Raw genomic sequence first — 19,483 nt, 5'->3', positions numbered from 1 at the left:
GTTACGGGTGCAGTCCTCCACTCGCGTATCTCTGTGCAGTGTTCACCGAGGACGTGTCTCCAATCATACAAGACTAACAATTTACTAGTAATAATATGATAATCCTCCACTCGCGTATCTCTGTGGAGTGTTACCGAGGATATATAGTGTACAAGTTTTATGTTTCAAAAGTTCTAATGACATGCTTTTAACTGATAAAATGTAGAAACCATTTGTGAAATATATAAAACATAACAGTTTATAAACCCATTTCACAAATAATATGTTTACGTGATCTGCATGTTCAAACGATTATCAGTTGTATCAATCAGTGTTAAAAGCATATAAAATGTGAAACACACACATGAAAACAAGTTTTGAGTACAAGTAATCCCTTGTACTTTGCTTGTGTTCCCCCCTGAAAACAGTGAAAAACATCGAAAAAGGGTAGGGGTATGAACTCACCAGACGAGGAAATGCGACTGTTTCGGATACTAAACGTTGGTTCGGGGCTTGATTACTCACGAGGTTCCTATGTATTATGAAATAATATCCAAATATATCTAATTAGATTTACAAATACTAATTAGATGGAATATTACACTCCAATGAGCTAAAACACTTCAAAACGAGTGTTTGGAGTGACCCGGGTGACATCTACGGACTTGAAATGAAGCGAGGGACTTGGGATTTGAGTTTACTCCTCAAGAGTAAACTCCCTAATGGAGTTTGCGGCCATATACCCCTACATACATGAGTTCACGGCCGTGAACTCATGTTTGGGTGATTTTGAGTGCTAAAATGGCTTAAATGGACAAAGGAATGCTAGAATGGATTTTACAAATGCCTTGGATTGAATTATATGAATTTATACCTCACTTATGGGAGTTCACGGCTGTAAACTTGGAGTTTACGGCCATAAACTCTCCCATGCTCAAACTATATTCATTTTGTGGCACTTAGAGCAATCACATGTGATTCTAGTTAATTTTCCAAGGCTTGGGGTGAATTTAGGGCATCAAACAACATATAATTAGGAGTTTACAGCCCTAGAGCATGTTCTATGGCCGTAAACTCTCATATGTGATGTTTTGTTATGTTTAAGGTCTCCAAACTATTTTTAGATGGTTCTAGGATTTACCACAAGGCTATTGGTTAAGTTACAAGGCATTCTAACATGTAAAAGTGAGTTTACTCCCCATGTTTGAGGGGTTTAGGGCCCAAGCACATGCCTTGGCCGTAATCTCATGTTAATCCCTCAAAATTCAAGTTTAAGGTGTTCCAAGTCCGGGTTGGCAAGCCATAAAGTCGTATCTAAGTCCCAATGATGATTTGGAAGGGTTAAATTGCTCAAAAACCCCATTATTATGTGTTTACGGCCCACGCATGCTCCTTGGCCGTAAACACATGTTCCAGGTCCTAATTCACACTTTAAACATAGATTTGAAGGCTTAAGAGGTTGAATAACAAACGAGGAAGGTTACCTCTATGATTTGGAGCCTTAAATCTTTGATTTTGGACCTTGATCTAGGATGAGGAGAGAGGTTAGAGAGAGAGAGAGTAGAGAGATGAAGCCAAAGCTTCAAATGAAGGTTTAAAACACTTTAAATAGTGTCCGGGATTTGGACACGGTGAAATTCTACCCGATACCGGCTTTAGACAGGGCTTTTGGTCGCACCCGGCCAAGTTGCCGTAACCTGATTTGGTTGATTCTAGAAATGTTCCGATCACTAGAATGGGGGGTTAGAATGATTTCTAAATGCATTAGGACACCCATTAAGTCATTTTAGATACATGAAATTTAATGACTTAATTAAACGATGAAATCGGAAACAAATTTGGAAACGACGATTGGTTGATCGAAATGGATTACGAAAAGGGTTACAAGTAATGATACGGAATTTCGGGTTGTTACACGGTAAGACTAGCATTTTCTTGAATTATACATACATATATATATATATATATATATATATATATATATATATATATATATATATATATATACACACTAATCTTGTAATAACATATTAGTATAGTGTTGAATTTTAAACTTGTAAAATTCTAGGGTTTGAAATTTAAATTATTCAAATTAAACTTTTAATCACAAAACTTAAATTTCAAAACTTGAGGACAAGTTTTAAACTTTTCAAAACATAAGGATCAAATAGCAAATAATATAAATCATCTAATTAGATTATCTCAATTTGATCTTATTCAATATTACTTGCAAGACAATTCACCAATTCAATTCAAATAATCAATTATTATCATATAAGGAAATTATTATTTAACTAATTGGTAATTATATTTTGTTAGGTCATGAATATACTCATATATTTCATTAAAATCGGATTTTGATGACCCAAAACAATTAAGGAAAGTATCCTCAAGTAAAACAACAAGAAATCCCGAAACTACCTCATTCTGACGCTCGAACTCGCCGAGTTCCTCTATGGACTCGCCGAGTTCATAGTGGAACTTGCCGAGTTCATCAGGCAGAATCACAAAAATCGAATTTTTCAAGCAACAAGCAATCAACCAATGCATCAATTCAATAGAAATCAATCAAAGCTCTGATACCACTGATGGGTTTGAGCCATAAGAACTTTCCTATGTGCACATGCAAACCCTAATTGTTTGGATCTAGGTTTCTCTAATTGAACATGCATTGTATCCAAGACTTACAATACTAGATCTAGTGTAAACAATTGAATCTAATCATATGAATTTGGATCTAGAACAATACCTTAGATTACTTGCTTGATACTTCTTCTTCTTAGAGCTTAGAGTCACAATTGTCACTCCTCTAATGGCTTACAAACACCAACTAACAAGAGAATGATCTTGAGAGAGAGAGAGAGAGGAGGGTGAGAAATCAGCTCTAGGGTTCCTTGCCTTGCATGAGTGCCGATTTCCCTCACCCTAGGGATCTATTTATACTATGAGCCACTAGGGTTTCACCTTTAACCCTAATTGAATAACTTAGGCCCTAAGCAATCCAAGATCCTCCTAGATACTAGGCTTGGACGATTTTATGGTCCTCTAACCCTAAAATCCGTCCACCCTTATATCCATAAGGATACATAGCCCAAAACACAACTATCACACATTTGACAGTTTATGACCCTTTATTCAATTAACCTCTTTAAGTCACCAAATTAATTCTCAATTAATATATGACTTATATTAATCAAATAACATTATTATTCCTTTAATATATCATTCTCATAATATATTAACAATAATATCTCTTCTTTCCTAACAAATCATCCTGTCAAGTTGCTATGGTGAAGGCAACCCAAAACGACCATGCATAACCGGGTCAAGTACTTACCAAATATAGTTACAGCCTTAGACGCTAATCCCACAGTATGATGGACTGGTTGAGCGTTATAAAGCCAGACTTGTTGTGAAAGGGTATGCGCAAAAGTATGGTATAGATTACGAGGAGACGTCTGTTCCTGTTGCAAAAATAACGACTGTTCGCACCTTGATTGCATTTTCTTCCATTCACCAATGGAAGATTTATCAGATGGATGTCAAGAATGCTTTCTTGAATGGTGATCTTCATTAGGAAGTATATATATGTCTCCTCCTCCTAGTATTGCTCACCAACCAGGTGAAGTTTGTCGACTTCGGAAGGCACTATATGGCCATAAACAATCCCCTCGTGCTTGGTTTGAGAAAATTTCTATCGTGTTACTTCGCTTGGTTTTCAACTAAGTAACCATGACTCGGATCTATTTATTCGATGTATGAATGCCGGTTGGATTATTCTTTCCTTATATATCGATGACATGATTATTACTAGTGATGATCATGATGGTATAGAGTATTTAAAGCATGATTTGGCTCATCGTTTTGCTATGAAAGAATTGGGGTTTCTACGTTATTTCTTGGTGATTGAAGTTGCTCAGTCTCCAAAGGGTTATCTTTTATCTTAAACGAAGTATATTTCAGATTTGTTTGAACGTACACGACTCACGAATAATCGGACAGTTGATACGCCTATAGAGAGTAATACAAAGTACTCTCCAACTGAAGGTGCTCATTATCAGATCCAAGCCTTTATCGTACCATTGTAGGGAGTTTGGTTTACCTAACTGTCATTAGACCGAATATTGCTCATGCAGTTCATGTGGTTAGCCAGTTTTTCACTGCTTCTACTATTGTTCATTGGGGAGTTGTTCTTTGTATTTGAGATATCTATGTGGTACTCAGTTCCACACTCTTTTGTTTCCATCTACACCCTCTCTTGAGCTGCGTGCCTATAGTGATGCAAATTAGGATAATGAGATTTATGATCGTAAGTCCACTACTGGGTATTGTGTTTTTCTTGGAGATTCATTGCTATCATGGAAAAGCAAGAAACAAGATGTTGTTTCTCGATCTTCTACAAAATCCGAGTATCGAGCCATGACTATCGCCACTTGTGAGATTGTTTGGTTGAGATGGCTTCTTGCAGATATGGGCGTTCACATCTCTCATCATACCCCTTTGTATTGTGACAACGAGAGTGCGATAATGATTGCCAAGAATTCAGTGTTTCATGAGCGCACAAAGCACATTGAGATTGACTGTTATTTCACATGTCATCATCTCCAGAAGGGCACTATCTCCCTTCCTTATATTCATTCCTCTTTGCAAATTACTGATATTCTTACGAAGATGTTGATTGCTCATCGATTCCACTTTTTGTCTGACAAAATCTCAATTTTTGTTGTTGTTGCATTGTGAGTTTGAGTGAGGATGTTAGCCTAATAAGATTTTGGGCTTTATCTTGTATTGAGATTTATGATTGAGCCTTTTAGCTTGGAAACCCTAATTAGCTAGTACATGTATATTATGTCTTTCATTTTCATTGTATTTGTACTTCTCTTTGATAATAATACGAAATCCTAGCCGTTATATGTCTTTTACTTGTTAGTTTTCACTCCAAGCCACTCCGAGTTGCTCTAAACCACTCCAAGTTGCTCTAAACCCCTTTTGGAAGATCCATTCCTTTGTCACTTGATCCGTTCCTTTTTCAGATGATCCAAATCCATCTCAGATGATTTGTTCCTTTGTCACTTGCTCCATGAATCTCAAATGCTCCATTAAAATCTAAGTGCTCCAAATGCTCCAAATGCTCGAGTCGCATTTAACAAAATCAATCTCCACAACTCAACATAAACTAGTGTGGTTCATCATTTTTTCTATTTGTTTCTCTTTGGATGTTCAAGAATGGCCCGTTGATCGTTGATACCCCTCAAGACTGTGTTGTTTATTGATGCTTTCGATGATGGTGACTCACTACTAGCTGGGTGCTTACCACTTGGGCTAACGACCCCATTAGTTGATATTTTCCTTCCACGTTATTTTCTTACTTGTTTTCTTCCTTTGCATGTTTGGTTGTTATATTTGTTACTATCTCCTAGTCTTCTACATTATTGCAGTTTCCCACTGTATCTCCTACTCTTGTGTATTATTGCATGTTTTCCGCTAGTTTCTTCCAATCATAAAAACTTTGTTGTTCTAATAAATCTAATCAGAATTATATTCAACTGTGATTATTAGAAAATTTTAAAACCTTTAAATATAATCTTAAATATTATAAATGAAGATTTGAAAGATGTAGCTTTCATATCTCTTGCTTTTGGCAACAATAATTCATGTAATAATTTCATTTCCAATTAGTTTCTTCAGATTATCCAACTTTTCCCCCCACTATGAAGAAGGTACTTGTAAAGCTACCTTTTCACATGGCCTGAGACACAAAAGGAAAGGCATGTCATGTTGCTCTCTCATGCGGTCATGCCTCTATCTTAACTAGTCCTCCCGATTGAATCTATATAATAAATTTATTAAGGCATAATGTTATATATCTTTTAACATATTGTAACTAAGAAAATTGATTGCTTTGAAGATGTATATAATAAATATAACATAGAAATCTCGCCATGTTTTTTTTTATCGACCTATTACATTATAAACATGCACGAATCAGTATTATGTCATTATTATAGATTAGGTATTATATGTAAACAATGACGTTTAGTATTTGAAACTAGCTGGAGACATGTCATTTATACATATGTAACGACTAATGAGCCTATAACCAAGATGAGCATGAATTGATTCGATTACCGAGTAAATAAGGTAATGACGTTGCGTATTATTTAATTTATTTATCTTTAAATAATCATGAGGGGTCATGAGCTATGAATAATGACTCATGCAAAGTACGAACTGATTGGACTTGTAGCCATGGAAAAATGAGAGTATTTGTCTTTTTGATACCATCGACACTTAAATGATACCATCGACACTTAAATGGTATGTACATCTTGTAATTCAGCACTCATTTATAAGCAGTGGGGGAGCTTGAATAAATTATTTGGGGGCCGAAACTAAAACTATAGTTTTAAGAAAAAAAAAAAAAAACAACAGGGCCAAAGCCTAATTTTTATATTTTCATGTCTAATACATATATAATGGATAAAACTAGTTATAAGTAAAAAAACAAGGGGGCTAGCCCTTATAATCCTCCGCCGATGTTTATAAGGGTGGTACATGGTCTCAATTACATTTATGAAATACTTAATTAGAGGACTTATGTTTATTATCTCTTTTTAATTTGAGTAAATTATATGAATCGTCCCTCGTGCAAGTGCCAAAATACATGTTGAGTCATTATTTTTAAAAATTAACTTGGACCGTCCCTCGGTTAAAAGTTGCACGCTTCATCCGTCGTTAGTCTAAATTTGCACGCATCATCCCTTACGAGACATAAAATGACTATTATACCCTTTTTGTATTTCTTTTCCAATTAATTTAAAATTATTATTGTTATTATTAATTCAAAATTAAAAGAAAAAAATAGGGCCCCATGTTCATAACCCAGCATCCCCACCCCACCCACCCACCCAATTGTTCATTTTCACCAATCTTCCTCTATTTTCTCTTAACTATTGAAGAAGCAATCAACACCACTTACAGACAACCACCACCGAAGCACACCCCTTCAAGTTAAAATCCAACCACCGGACAAGACCACTCTTGGAAACTCTTCCACCTCTCTTCATGTGTAGAAATCCAAACCCCGACCCCCACCAGCCCTAAAGAAACCACCAAAATCTTCGACGATCCCCTCTCTTTCTGTTATCATCGTTCTTTGAGGTTTGAGTGAGGAAGATGGCCGATCGAAAACCGAATCGACGGAGATGACGACGTGTAACCGAATTTCTCCCCCTGTCTCTTACTCTTAAATCTACCGTGCTATCAGATCAATTGACCAATATCTCAGATTTAGGGTTTCGAGTGGAGATAGAGGCGGTCAGACTTTTCTCTTCAAACTATTTCCTCTGAAAGGTTTTCTTGATTTACTTTGATTTGTGTTTATTGATCTACTGTTTTTCCATTTGGGTTTTAATGGAAAAAAGGTTGGTACGAAGTGGTGGGTGATGGTTAGGATGACGATGGAAGTTTTGTCCCTAGTGGAGGTGTTGGAGTGAGCGGAAAAAATGGAGTTGTTGGGGGTGGCCGAAAATAATGGGTGTGTTCACCTGTTGGTTTTTTTGAGAGAAAAATGTAATTTTAGAACGAGGGAAAGTAAGGAAAATGTAAAGATAAGCAAGGTAGCTCCCATCTACATGCCTAGTGGTGGCCGACAGAGGTTAAAGGGGATTATTTTGGTGGTTTTTGAAAATCGAGCTACAATGGTTATAGAAAAAAAAAAAAGACGAAGTTGGGAAAGGGAAGTGGGTGAACGGAGGGACGAAGGTTTGGAGCATGGATATTTATCGTTTTTTTTTCTTTTCTTTTCGATCTAAAAATAATAAATAAATAAAAGAAAATTAAAAAGTAAATAAATAAGGCAAAATGGTCTTTTTATGGCAGGAAGGATAAAACGTGCAAGTATTAAAATAGCGAGAGACAATTCGAGTTAATTTTTGAAAATATGGACCGAACGTGCATTTTAACACCCACATGAGGGACGATTCGTGGAATTTACTATTTTAATTTAATAAACTTAATGATGGTCTCAATTACATTTATGAAATACTTAATTAAATGACTTGTGTTTATTATTTCTTTTTAATTTAATTTAATAAACTTAATGATAATGCCACAAGGAGTACCCACCATACCATGTTGTAGGGTGGGGGTGGCATGACATAATGCAGATAGAGTGGTGAACACTATATCCTTCGTTGCAGTGAGTGTGAAGGATACCACTGTGTGATTTTGCTTCATCGTATCTATCTTCTTTCTTTTATTTCTATCTATATTTATAGAACGGTGTAATAAAAGTTCAATATCCTAAGGTTTTATATTAATTAAAAAATGGTACTCCATAAGAAATATGTGGACGTTAGAGGTGATAAGTTTTAGGGTTTTGAAAAGAAATGAAAATGAGGTGAGACATGAATGAGAGAATGTTCTCTCTCTCAACAGTATATTTTTGATCACTTAACGATGATAACGATGATAGTTACAACGTGATTGACATATGTCAATAAGAACCATATATTTATTTTTGGGATTTTTTTATTAATTTATCAATTCACTTTTTCAATGATAAATTATTTTTGTGATATATATAACAAACAAAAATATTTATTATATTTTGTTTTTTAAAATCACATATAGAACTTTATAATATTCAACATCGTTTCCAACAAAATAAAATGATTAAAATTAGTCATTTATTTATATTAAAATAACTTAATAAAAAAACTTCTTTAAGAGACATGTAATATAATGACAATGACAAGTTATTTTGGGCTGCTCTCTCTCAATCTGACGAGACATCGATACGAGGTTTTGAGTGAAAACACTCAAGTTTAGGAGAACACACATTTGGCATATGATCTTACAATCTTACATGTTTAGCAAGACCAATTACTTAAATGAATCAAAGTCCATGATTTTACATGTTTAGCAAAACCAATTACTTAGATAAATCAAATTCCATGATTGATTTTGGAGTAAAACAATGCATTACAATATTTAAGGTGGGCATTGAACAAGTGAATGCATTAAACATATTTGTGATTAAATATAGATATATAAATGCATCGAGATGTTTTACAATGACATGGGTTTATTTGAAATGCATATGTGACATTATATAAACTACAATATTCCCTAATTTAAAACTACACTTTTGAGTTTTGAATGATGCAATTAAGCCCGTTTGAATTGGGCCGGTTTTAATTGGGCCTGACATTTCCAAATTACTTGAACAACACACAAAGTTACCACTAAAACCCTCGATTAATTTCTGTCTAAAAGAAGACTAAAACCCTTGTGTCTCCATCTATCGATTTTCTGCAAATTCAGCCGGAAAAAATGGGAACCAATCCATCCGCCATGTCGTTCCTCACCAATATAGCACGCGCCGCCTTTGGTCTAGGAACCGCTGTCACCGTCGTCAATTCCTCCCTCTACACCGTCGATGGCGGCCAACGCGCCGTTCTCTTCGATCGTTTCCGTGGAGTCATTGACGAGACTGTTGGGGAAGGCACTCATTTCCTTATTCCATGGCTTCAGACCCCGTACATCTTTGACATACGCACCAGGCCTCACACATTCTCATCGATCTCCGGCACGAAAGATCTTCAAATGGTTAACCTAACTCTCCGTGTCCTCTCACGCCCCGAAGTCAACCGATTGCCGGCGATTTTCAAAACCCTAGGTCTCGAGTACGACGAGAAGGTTCTTCCGTCGATCGGAAACGAAGTTCTGAAGTCCGTCGTTGCTCAATTCAACGCGGATCAGCTTCTCACTGAGCGTCCACAGGTTTCGGCTTTGGTTCGTGATAGTTTGGTCCGCAGGGCTAAGGATTTCAATATCGTCCTTGACGACGTTGCGATCACTCACTTGTCTTACGGCGCTGAGTTCTCGAAGGCGGTGGAACAGAAACAGGTGGCGCAGCAAGAGGCGGAGAGATCTAAGTTTGTGGTGGCGAAATCTGAGCAGGAACGACGGGCGGCGATTATTAGGGCTGAAGGTGAGAGTGAGTCTGCGAAGTTGATTTCTGATGCCACTTCTGCTGCTGGAATGGGATTGATCGAGCTTAGGAGAATTGAAGCATCGAGGGAGATTTCTGCAACTTTGGCTAGGAGTAACAATGTCATGTATCTTCCAAACACAGGGAGCCAGATGCTTCTAGGGCTTAACCCTTCTCGCTAAACAGGTAAATTATCCTAAATTTTGCTTCTTTTTAGTTTATTGCATACGTCTTCGTGTTGAATTCTGCAATTCTTTTGCAGATTTTAGCTTATCTTTTTCAAGACATTGTTTTGTCATCTTTTGAGAGAATAACCAGGTGAATCACGAACTTTTTTGCTGTTCTTTTTAATTGTTTTATGTTTACAGGCTGATGAAATTCATATAGAAATGATGTTATAATACAGTTCCTATTAGTAGTCAATGATCATTTTGAAATTTGAACTCCTTGGTTATTCTTCATTTGTTCAAAATGTGAAATTGGAAGACAATTTGCTTTTAGTACACTATCCATCAATCAACATTGGTTTATTGTACTTCTACAAATATAGTGGGGAATGGATCATGGACCATGGCTACCAAAATAGGAATTCGCGATTTTATTTCTGTTTACCAAACCAAAATCAATTTTATATTTACTATTTAGGTATAGCATTTGTTGCAAAATCAATGTTTTCGTCGAAAAAACCCAAACCATAAGGTATATTGTTAATTAAAGTTTCAACTATGCCAACATCAATTGTTGGGTTCAATGTGGCGGCATAAGTAATAGAATGAATACTTCTTTAAAATATTTACAAATGTAGCTTTTATGGTTTTATCATTTAGAAAAACATAATGTTTTTCATTTCAAACTCATTTAATTTTGAACATATTAAAAGGATTTGCTCTTGCAGGATAATAAATTTTCGATGAATAAGTAGTTGTATGTTTAAGAACTCTAGGCATTTCGGTTAATTGTCTGATAAGTAACCAACGACTCTGGATATGGCATTACCCTATGACTTTTGACAACGTAGTTGTGAAATGCTTTTAAAGTATCTTTTTGTTTCAAACTTTTACATGTCGAATTCCATTAAGCATGTATGTCTAAATTTAGACGTAACCAATGGGCATTTGTATTGTTAAAAAACTTCGTGTATCTTATCATATCAAACATTACTAGAACTATATGTATCACATAACATTTGCTTAACAGTTTATTTTATATCTTTTTAACAGTTAAGTTTTGTCTTGCGGTTTATATTTAACTAGATTATAGCCCGCGTTAAACGCGGGAAACGCATAAAAAACATATAATTGTTTATAGATATTGTATAATGATTATAAAAAAATATATGGTTATTGGTATTATTGAAATGTGTAGAAAATACATTGAAAACGATATATATATATATATATATATATATATATATATATATATATATATATATATATATATATATATATATATATATATATATATATATATATATATAATCATTGAAAGATCTCTTTGTAGACATCATTTTTTGTTTTATTAGTTTAACGACTTTTCTCGTCTCATATAGTTATGATATTTATATATTTATAAGCATTTTAATTAGACGTTCGTTGCATAATAATGTTACTTAATTTAAACATATATTAATAATCAATATACCGTTTTTTCTATTGCATTAAATATTAACAACTATTTTATTTATTCAAATAAAGTTATGTAATATAATTTATAAAATGTTAAATGTTATATATATTTAATTTTAGTATGTCATCAATGAAGATTCTTTTCTAAATCATGATTGGTTTATTTTAAATTGATTATAAATATAAATGCTAGCTTTTATGTTTGTTCTTATTTATTTAGTGTTCGCAAGAACTTTGCATTAGTTTTGGCGCAACTTTGAATAATTTTAGTATATCATCAATGTAATTTGATATAGCTGTCAATTATATGAAATATCAAATAATGACATTTCATTACTATTATGATAATTTAGTGTATATATTGTATTTTTACTAATCTTAACGGTCTTATTTTTTCTAATAACCGTAACGTTTTTACTAAATGTACTTTTTACAAATGTCCTACTATTTTATAATTTTTATCTTACTTTATAATTTTTTCATAACTATGTTATTTTCAAGATTGACTGCTTTAATAGTGTTTTTTTTCAGTCTATTCAATTTTATATTTCATTGTACAACATCATCGTTTGTATGTATTCTGAAATTTCACTTTAAAAATGCTTAATGTTTACACCTTGATATTAGTTTTTTTAATAAACTAATGTAATAATTATGGAACATATATCCCATTTTAATTAACATTCACTTCCTTTATTATATCAAATTCTTCATTAAACGGATAAACTTTTGGAAAATAATAATTATAATAGGGCAGCATTATCTAAGACGTAAATGTTTGATATACTTTTGGAGAAAAAAAATCATGATCATTAAAAAAAATTTATATAAAGAAAATACAAATTTAAATTTATTGAAATTATGGATGAAATTACCGGCGAAAATTTATTTTGGAGGGAGTTGTATTTTGTAAGGTATAATAATATTACAAAATTTGAAATATCTATATTTGTTGTGTAAATTAATAAATTTTATTATTACTATACGAAGATAAAAAAAGTAGGTTGATATGATATACAAAAACATAATAATTTCAATGATATTTTAAAATCATGCCAAAATTAACCGGATTCTTATGACATAAAAATTAAAAAAAAAAATCATAATCATCTCTAATATATAAAAGTAATATTTTCGTAATTAATGTTAGTTCCCAAGATAGTTAATTTTTGTTTTGTTAAAGGTACCAAATATCTTTTCATGTTTATTTGAAAAGTTTCAGAAAAGTAGTTAACTGATTTCATGTAATTTTTACAAAGAAAATCGAAATATATGAATACATACATTTGATATATGAACAAAAAATAATCGAAAAAAATATAAAAAAGCGAAAGAAGGTACTGACCTTCTAGCGCACAAGAGCGAATGTTTATAGCAGAGATTGATGATGAAAGTTATAATCAATATTAACGATGTTGTAGGAGAAGGTTTGAAGAAAAAAAACGATTGAAAATAAATGTGAGTCGCGGATTCAATGATGAATCGTATATGTATGTGATAATTTGAATATGATTTTCGGTATTAATGATTTCCTAATAAAAAAGATTTTATATTAATGGTTTACTAATATAAACGGATTTATATTAATGGTTGATATTAATACCTTGATTGAAATGATTTGTTAGTAATATGTTTTTAAAATTGACCATATTAAAATCTTTATAACTGAAAATTCAAGATGTGAAATATGGAAAGCTTTTATTGGAATTAAATAAATTCCATTTCAACGAATGTAAGTTATTGATTGATGATTGGAAAGCATTTATTGGAATTTAATACATTCCATATAGGGAAGATGATGTCAGCAGTTTGATCTAAGGGTAGAAAAAATAAGATTGAAATACAATCAATGGTCCAGATTATTTAAGATGATGTCATAAGGTTTCTCTTTTAGTAATATTTAAGATTTTTAGTTGTCCAACCACGATGGTGTTTTGGATAGTAAAAACTTTGTTTTGTAGTTTATAAGATTTTATTACTTAAATCTAAAATTTTATATTAATTAAATTATCCTAGGTATTTGGGTATCCAAATGTATGAATACGATGAACTGTGTGGAGCTGTATAAAAGATCACAATTTCAATTTATTCTAAATTTTCAAAACCTTGAATCATCTCATTTTTAACAATTTTCCACATATTAATGCAATCGTGTTTGAGGGTTGAACGACTTACATAAGAATAACGCAGTTGTAAGAATATCTTGGTTGAAACACAAGCTTTCTTGAATCATCCATCCTTTATCAAACCAAACTTTGATCGTAACTTCAAATTATGCCTTGATTTGACACTTTTTCTTGATCGATTTCAGCATTTAGTGTCTCAAAGGTGGTATAATAATATTTAACTTGAAAATATGTATTAAAGATAAAACGTAAGGAAGATGGCTCCACATATTATCTTTTTGGGATTTATGTGTTAAGTGAAAGATTTAATTATTTTTTTCTTAACAAAAAGGGCATCACTTTTTTAATATTGTTTATAATAGAGGTACCAAAACAAAACCCGTGATTTTTACTCAAAATTGTGAAAACGAACCCAAAGAAGAGAGTTCATCGTTACATGACATGAAAACTCAAATTATTCCCTAAAAAACTCCACACCCATGGAGCCAAATGAATCCCCCGCATATGCATTTCCAAATTCCAACTGCAACCCGACCCATCTAAGACTTGGACATATGACGGATCAAATCAACAACTCGGTTACTACAAAACAAACAATTTTTCAAAAAAAAGAAAAAATCAAATTTCATTTTTCAAAAATCAAATTATATTAAATAAAAAGTAAAAGCACTAAAAATCATACCTATATCCCCATTCATTATCATACCAAGACACAACCTTAACAAAGTTGTTGTTCAGTGCAATTCCAGCCTTCGCATCAAATATGCTCGACCTTTTTCCATTCACAAAAAAAAATGTTTTTCTTAATATAAATATATTTGTGGGCCCACAGTGTCCCAGACAACATGCAGAGAATCCAATCCAGTTCAATCCACATTGGAAATGAAACTCTAACACTGCGAGTAAAATGACCAAAATGACATTTTTCTTTTTTACCTTTGGTCGCCCACGAAGTCTGTCGACACGACATCATCCTCAGTGTAACCCAAGATTCCCTTCAGGCTTCCTTCAGCCTCGGCCCTAAAAATAAAAAGTTAAATAATTAATTATTTTACATGATTTGTAAAATTATTAAATGATTTTTTTATTACTTAATAGCAGCCTTGATTTCGTCATAGGAGGCAGGCTTTTCCAGCCTGGCAGTAAGATCAACCACTGACACATCGACAGTAGGAACACGGAAAGCCATGCCCGTAAGTTTTCCATTAAGTGCAGGAAGAACTTTTCCCACAGCCTTCAAAAAACAACAAAAATATTTATCAGTTTTCCTTTTTAACTTTAAAAGGAAAAATAGCTGAAAAACTAAAGAAATAGCTGATAGCTCAAAAAATAGCTGTTAGCTGATAAAAAAATATGTTGAGATTTCCATACCTTGGCAGCTCCAGTGCTGCTGGGAATGATGTTGAAAGAAGCAGCTCTTCCACCTCTCCAATCCTTCATTGATGGACCATCAACAGTCTTTTGGGTTGCTGAGTCATATACAAGACTATTTTAAAAAAAAAATAAAAAAAATAATTCAACATTATTCTATATTATATAAAAAGTATACACTGACCTGTGATGGAGTGAACAGTGGTCATAAGGCCTTCAACAATACCAAATTTGTCATTAATAACCTGTTTAAAAAGAAAGCAAAAGGTTTGAGGAGCAGTTTTTACATCAGGAACCAGAAGAATGTTAAAATTATTTGACATTTTGATGGATTTGACCTTTGCGAGTGGAGCAAGACAGTTAGTTGTGCAGCTAGCATTAGAAACAATGGTGATGTCAGACTTGTATTCTTTCTCATTGACACCCATGACAAACATGGGAGCATTTGCACTTGGAGCAGAAATCACAACCTTCTTTGCACCTCCCTAATAAGAAACCAAACCAAAGTAAACATCAGGACATATATATGTTTCACTTATAGGAATTTAGCATTGAAAACATTATGGAATGGATATTGAATTATATATGCCTTCAAATGAGCAGCAGCTTTGTCCTTATCAGTGAAAACACCAGTGGATTCAACAACATATTCAGCTCCAGCTTCACCCCATGGGATCTCTTCTGGGTTTCTGTAATCAATTGAGAAAGGTTAGGAATGTGATTTGGGGTTGTGTTAGGTGAGGTGCAAGGATGGAGAATGAGAAATGATACTTCATGCCAAAAACGGTGATAGGCTTTTCGCCAATGAGAAGAGTCTTGGAATCCTTGACTTTGACCTCGTGCTTTTTCCATGGGCCATGAACACTGTCGTATTTGAACATGTAAATCTGGAGAAATTAAATTCACAAGAGTTATGATTTGATTATTCATCAGCTTCATATAATTTGATTGTAGCAAACTTGGATTCTCGTGAATTGTTTGGTTTCGAAAGTTAATTTGAATTCACATACGAAATCAAATGCCTATAACTGAATGTTCTAGCAAAATAATGATTTACAACCTCAATCGGAATTCGAAAATTAGAATCTATTTTGAAATGTCAAACGATTTACTTCTGAAACTGTAAAATCGAGTTCTCAATTCAAAGAACTGCGTTTGAATTTTCAAAATCAGAAGTTATTCGTTTACAGGATGTTCAAATGTATAATCCAGACCAGATTGCGATCGATAGTAAGTACAAATCAAAACGATATTAAAATCAGGCGACCTAATAATCGAATAAACATTAAATTTTAAATCATCGGATCAAAAGGAAGATGAGCGATCAACTGCAAAATTCAAACAGCATAAAATAGAAACGAGCGAAAAATTTAGTACAGGATTGAGAAATGCACCATGTAATCGGTAGTGATGAAAGGATCATTAACGGCGACGAGTTCAACATCATCGCTCTGTAGAGCAACTCTGGCCACCAAACGGCCGATTCTTCCGAATCCTGATACGAAGCAAAACCAGAACGAATGAAAAAATTGCACGAAGACAAATCAAACAGCATCGTTCAAAAGTAAATAAGCAATAGAGAACGTTTATCGATCAAAAACTAACCGTTGATTCCAATCTTAATCTTGGCCATGCTTACTGATTCAGGAACCGAAAGAATGTAAGAAGAGAAACGTAGCAGTAATGGCAGAGATGGTGTTTTACAAAGTAGGGCTAATGCATAGGTACATATAGGAGGAAAATTCAGCGGCTGTTAACGATGGCAGTGAAAGGCGGAGCTGTGGATGTTTTGACGCGAGTATAAACCGCGAACTTCGCTCCAGATGAAGACCACTCGTGCGTGTTTACCGAATATTGGAAACTTCAGATTAGTCCCCTTGGTTATGCTGATAATACATTTAAGACCCTGAAATTATGTATGAAAGCATTTACACCCCTTGGAATACGTTCGTGAAAAAAAATGTTACGTTATCTAATATAAAGATAGATTTTATGCAAAAGAGATTACTTTCATTCAGATTTTAAACACCTATTATTTTTATATAAGCATTCATTTAATGTATATACCACTAAAAGAGTTTGGGATGCGGGTTTTTCCTCTCTAAGCCCTACAAGGCCACCCATCGTCTTCACTAGGATGTTCGAAAATACCTAAATCCGAAAATTCGACCCGAAAATCCAATCCCAAATTATCGCAAAATTTTGGATATTCCGATTTTTTGGATTTACATTCATATAGTGATTTTGTAAAATTTAGGATATTTCTAAAATGCGAAATCCAAAAATATGATTTATTTTATATTTTATTTGTTATTAATTTCAAACACTTATATCTTATAATATCTATATTAATAACTAAAAATATCCATAATACCGTTAATTAAAACGGGTTATTACTATATTTGCCTTTGTATTGATGCATGCTGGTCATGGTAATGAAGAATGAAAGTATTCACACATGGTTTTTACTTTTTACTTTAATTTGGAGTACGATTAACACATTAATATTATCATATTTTATTACTTGTTAAAGATAATATGATAGAGGGCATGAAGCATCGCTTTTTTTTTTCACATACACAAAATAGAAATGAATCAGTCGGAACTCATATCTTATATCTTAATGAAATGATGAAAATTAATTTAGTTAGTCCAAAATAAATATTTTAAAACGAATCAGTTGCGTAGCTAGGATTTTATTTTAGGATAGACCAAATAATTTACAAAATATAAACAATAGTTAAATACTTCAAATGATAATAAAAAATATAACAATATATACAACAAAAGTTATTTTATATATATATATAACCTCAAATTTATTTGGATGGGCCAAGGCCCACCCTTGTACTAATGTGGCTATGCCACTAAAACGAATTGCTGAAATCATCTTAGTTTGTAAAAAATATACATTAAGTTTTTGATTTTTTTTTTTGCACTCGGATCGTTTTTACTGGTTGATTTTGTTGTATTTTGGTCTCTTATAGGCATAAAAAAAACTGTATTGCTATTTATATTTTTCATTTTCATTTTCTTTTATTATTTTGTTATTATTTATTAATAAAAGAAAATCTATTAATATACATAGGTCACACCATCACCACCAATGTCAGCCATCATCTACCATCATCAGGCCAGAGCCAAGATTTTAGAATAAAATGGAGTAAATAGATATTAATTTTAAAACAAGAAATGCTTAAAATTGAGGATAGGCTTTAAGGGTTAGTTAGTTGCGAACTTATTGTGCAGTTGAGAAAAATCCACCTGCCCCTACTAGCTTCGTCACTAACACTAACATCAGGGGCATTATCCATTGGACCCCATCAAGGTGATGCCCCTTAAAACCCGACCATTGGCACTTGTATTTGATCAAATGTTTTTGAGATTAATTTAGCTTATTCGGTCATACATTCGGCATCTTCAAACTTGTATTATAGCTAAAGTTGAACTCAACTTATCTCGAGTTAATAATGATTATACCGACACTAAAATAGCGATCATAATGTTCCTTACGAATACATATTGGTCTATGATTATCGTATAACTCATGTATAATATCACAAATTTGAAATTTAACCAAACACTAAATGCTAAATTATTTATCTAGAATACTAATGTAAAAAAATTCGTCTAAACCGACCACAAAATATATTAGAAATCATAACTCTTCATATCTTCTTAATTTTGTATGGCTCAGGCCTCAAGGTAAACCCTTTTTCTTTATCAAATGCATGAAATGCAAATACAAAAAATAAGTTAGGATATAAAGTCTAATAATACATGATAGTTAACTCAATAAACCAGATGTCAAAATTGATGACCAACATGCTCGACAAAAAATAAAATAAAGAAATGAAGATTATTTTCTAGAATATGAGTTCAACACGTAACCAATTTCATAGATATTTTCGTTTATTGTAATCTCCAAATTAAATGATTTTGTGACCAACTTTTAAAAGCTTTTATTGACATTGATCAGTTCGTTATGTTTACATATTCTGAGTGACGCTCGTATAAGCATATGAAATAAATAAAACAAATAAATGCAAAAAAATTTTTTTTTGAAAAAACTTCAATCAACATATACAATCTTTTCAATCAAGGATTTAGTTTTATGTATTTTTGAAAATTTTATTATCATCACCTAATCCATTGATAAACGATGAATATTCATTGATTTCAATTTATAAGATAAAATGATTACAAATGTAATTTTTATCCATTTATCGGTTGTGCTATAAATGCATAAAAGTGGGTACAGAAAAGTAATATCCCTTAAAGAAGAGAACAAAGCCTAACCAAAAATAAAACGAATTATTAATTATGTAATAAAGAACCTTATGTCGTGCTTCCTAATCACCCTCCCAAAGGGATAAGTACATATC

General features: G+C 32.8%; 2 protein-coding genes across 2 annotated transcripts; one reads left to right on the top strand and one right to left on the bottom strand.

Annotated features, from left to right (window-relative positions):
* Nucleotides 1–9,247: 9,247 nt before the first annotated feature.
* On the top strand, nt 9,248–10,476 carry LOC111893222 (prohibitin-3, mitochondrial). Its single transcript, XM_023889288.3, has 2 exons — nt 9,248–10,162; nt 10,239–10,476. Exon 1 carries the CDS (start codon nt 9,316–9,318, stop codon nt 10,156–10,158), a length of 843 nt encoding a protein of 280 aa, XP_023745056.1. The 5' UTR covers nt 9,248–9,315; the 3' UTR covers nt 10,159–10,162; nt 10,239–10,476.
* Nucleotides 10,477–14,092: 3,616 nt separating this feature from the next.
* LOC111893231 (glyceraldehyde-3-phosphate dehydrogenase, cytosolic) lies at nt 14,093–17,102 on the bottom strand. The gene is made up of 11 exons (XM_023889298.2): nt 16,704–17,102; nt 16,493–16,593; nt 15,870–15,985; nt 15,688–15,787; nt 15,437–15,583; nt 15,283–15,343; nt 15,099–15,196; nt 14,819–14,961; nt 14,664–14,747; nt 14,410–14,499; nt 14,093–14,309 (listed from the first exon to the last, which is right to left on the bottom strand). Exons 1-11 carry the CDS (start codon nt 16,729–16,731, stop codon nt 14,267–14,269), a joined length of 1,011 nt encoding a protein of 336 aa, XP_023745066.1. The 5' UTR covers nt 16,732–17,102; the 3' UTR covers nt 14,093–14,266.
* Between the last annotated feature and the right edge of the window lie 2,381 nt (nt 17,103–19,483).

This window comes from Lactuca sativa, chromosome 3 (genome assembly GCF_002870075.4).
Source record: "Lactuca sativa cultivar Salinas chromosome 3, Lsat_Salinas_v11, whole genome shotgun sequence".
Classification (NCBI taxonomy): Eukaryota; Viridiplantae; Streptophyta; class Magnoliopsida; order Asterales; family Asteraceae; genus Lactuca; species Lactuca sativa.
The sequence above is the reverse complement of the archived record's forward strand: the minus strand, read 5'-3'. Positions and strand labels throughout refer to the sequence as shown.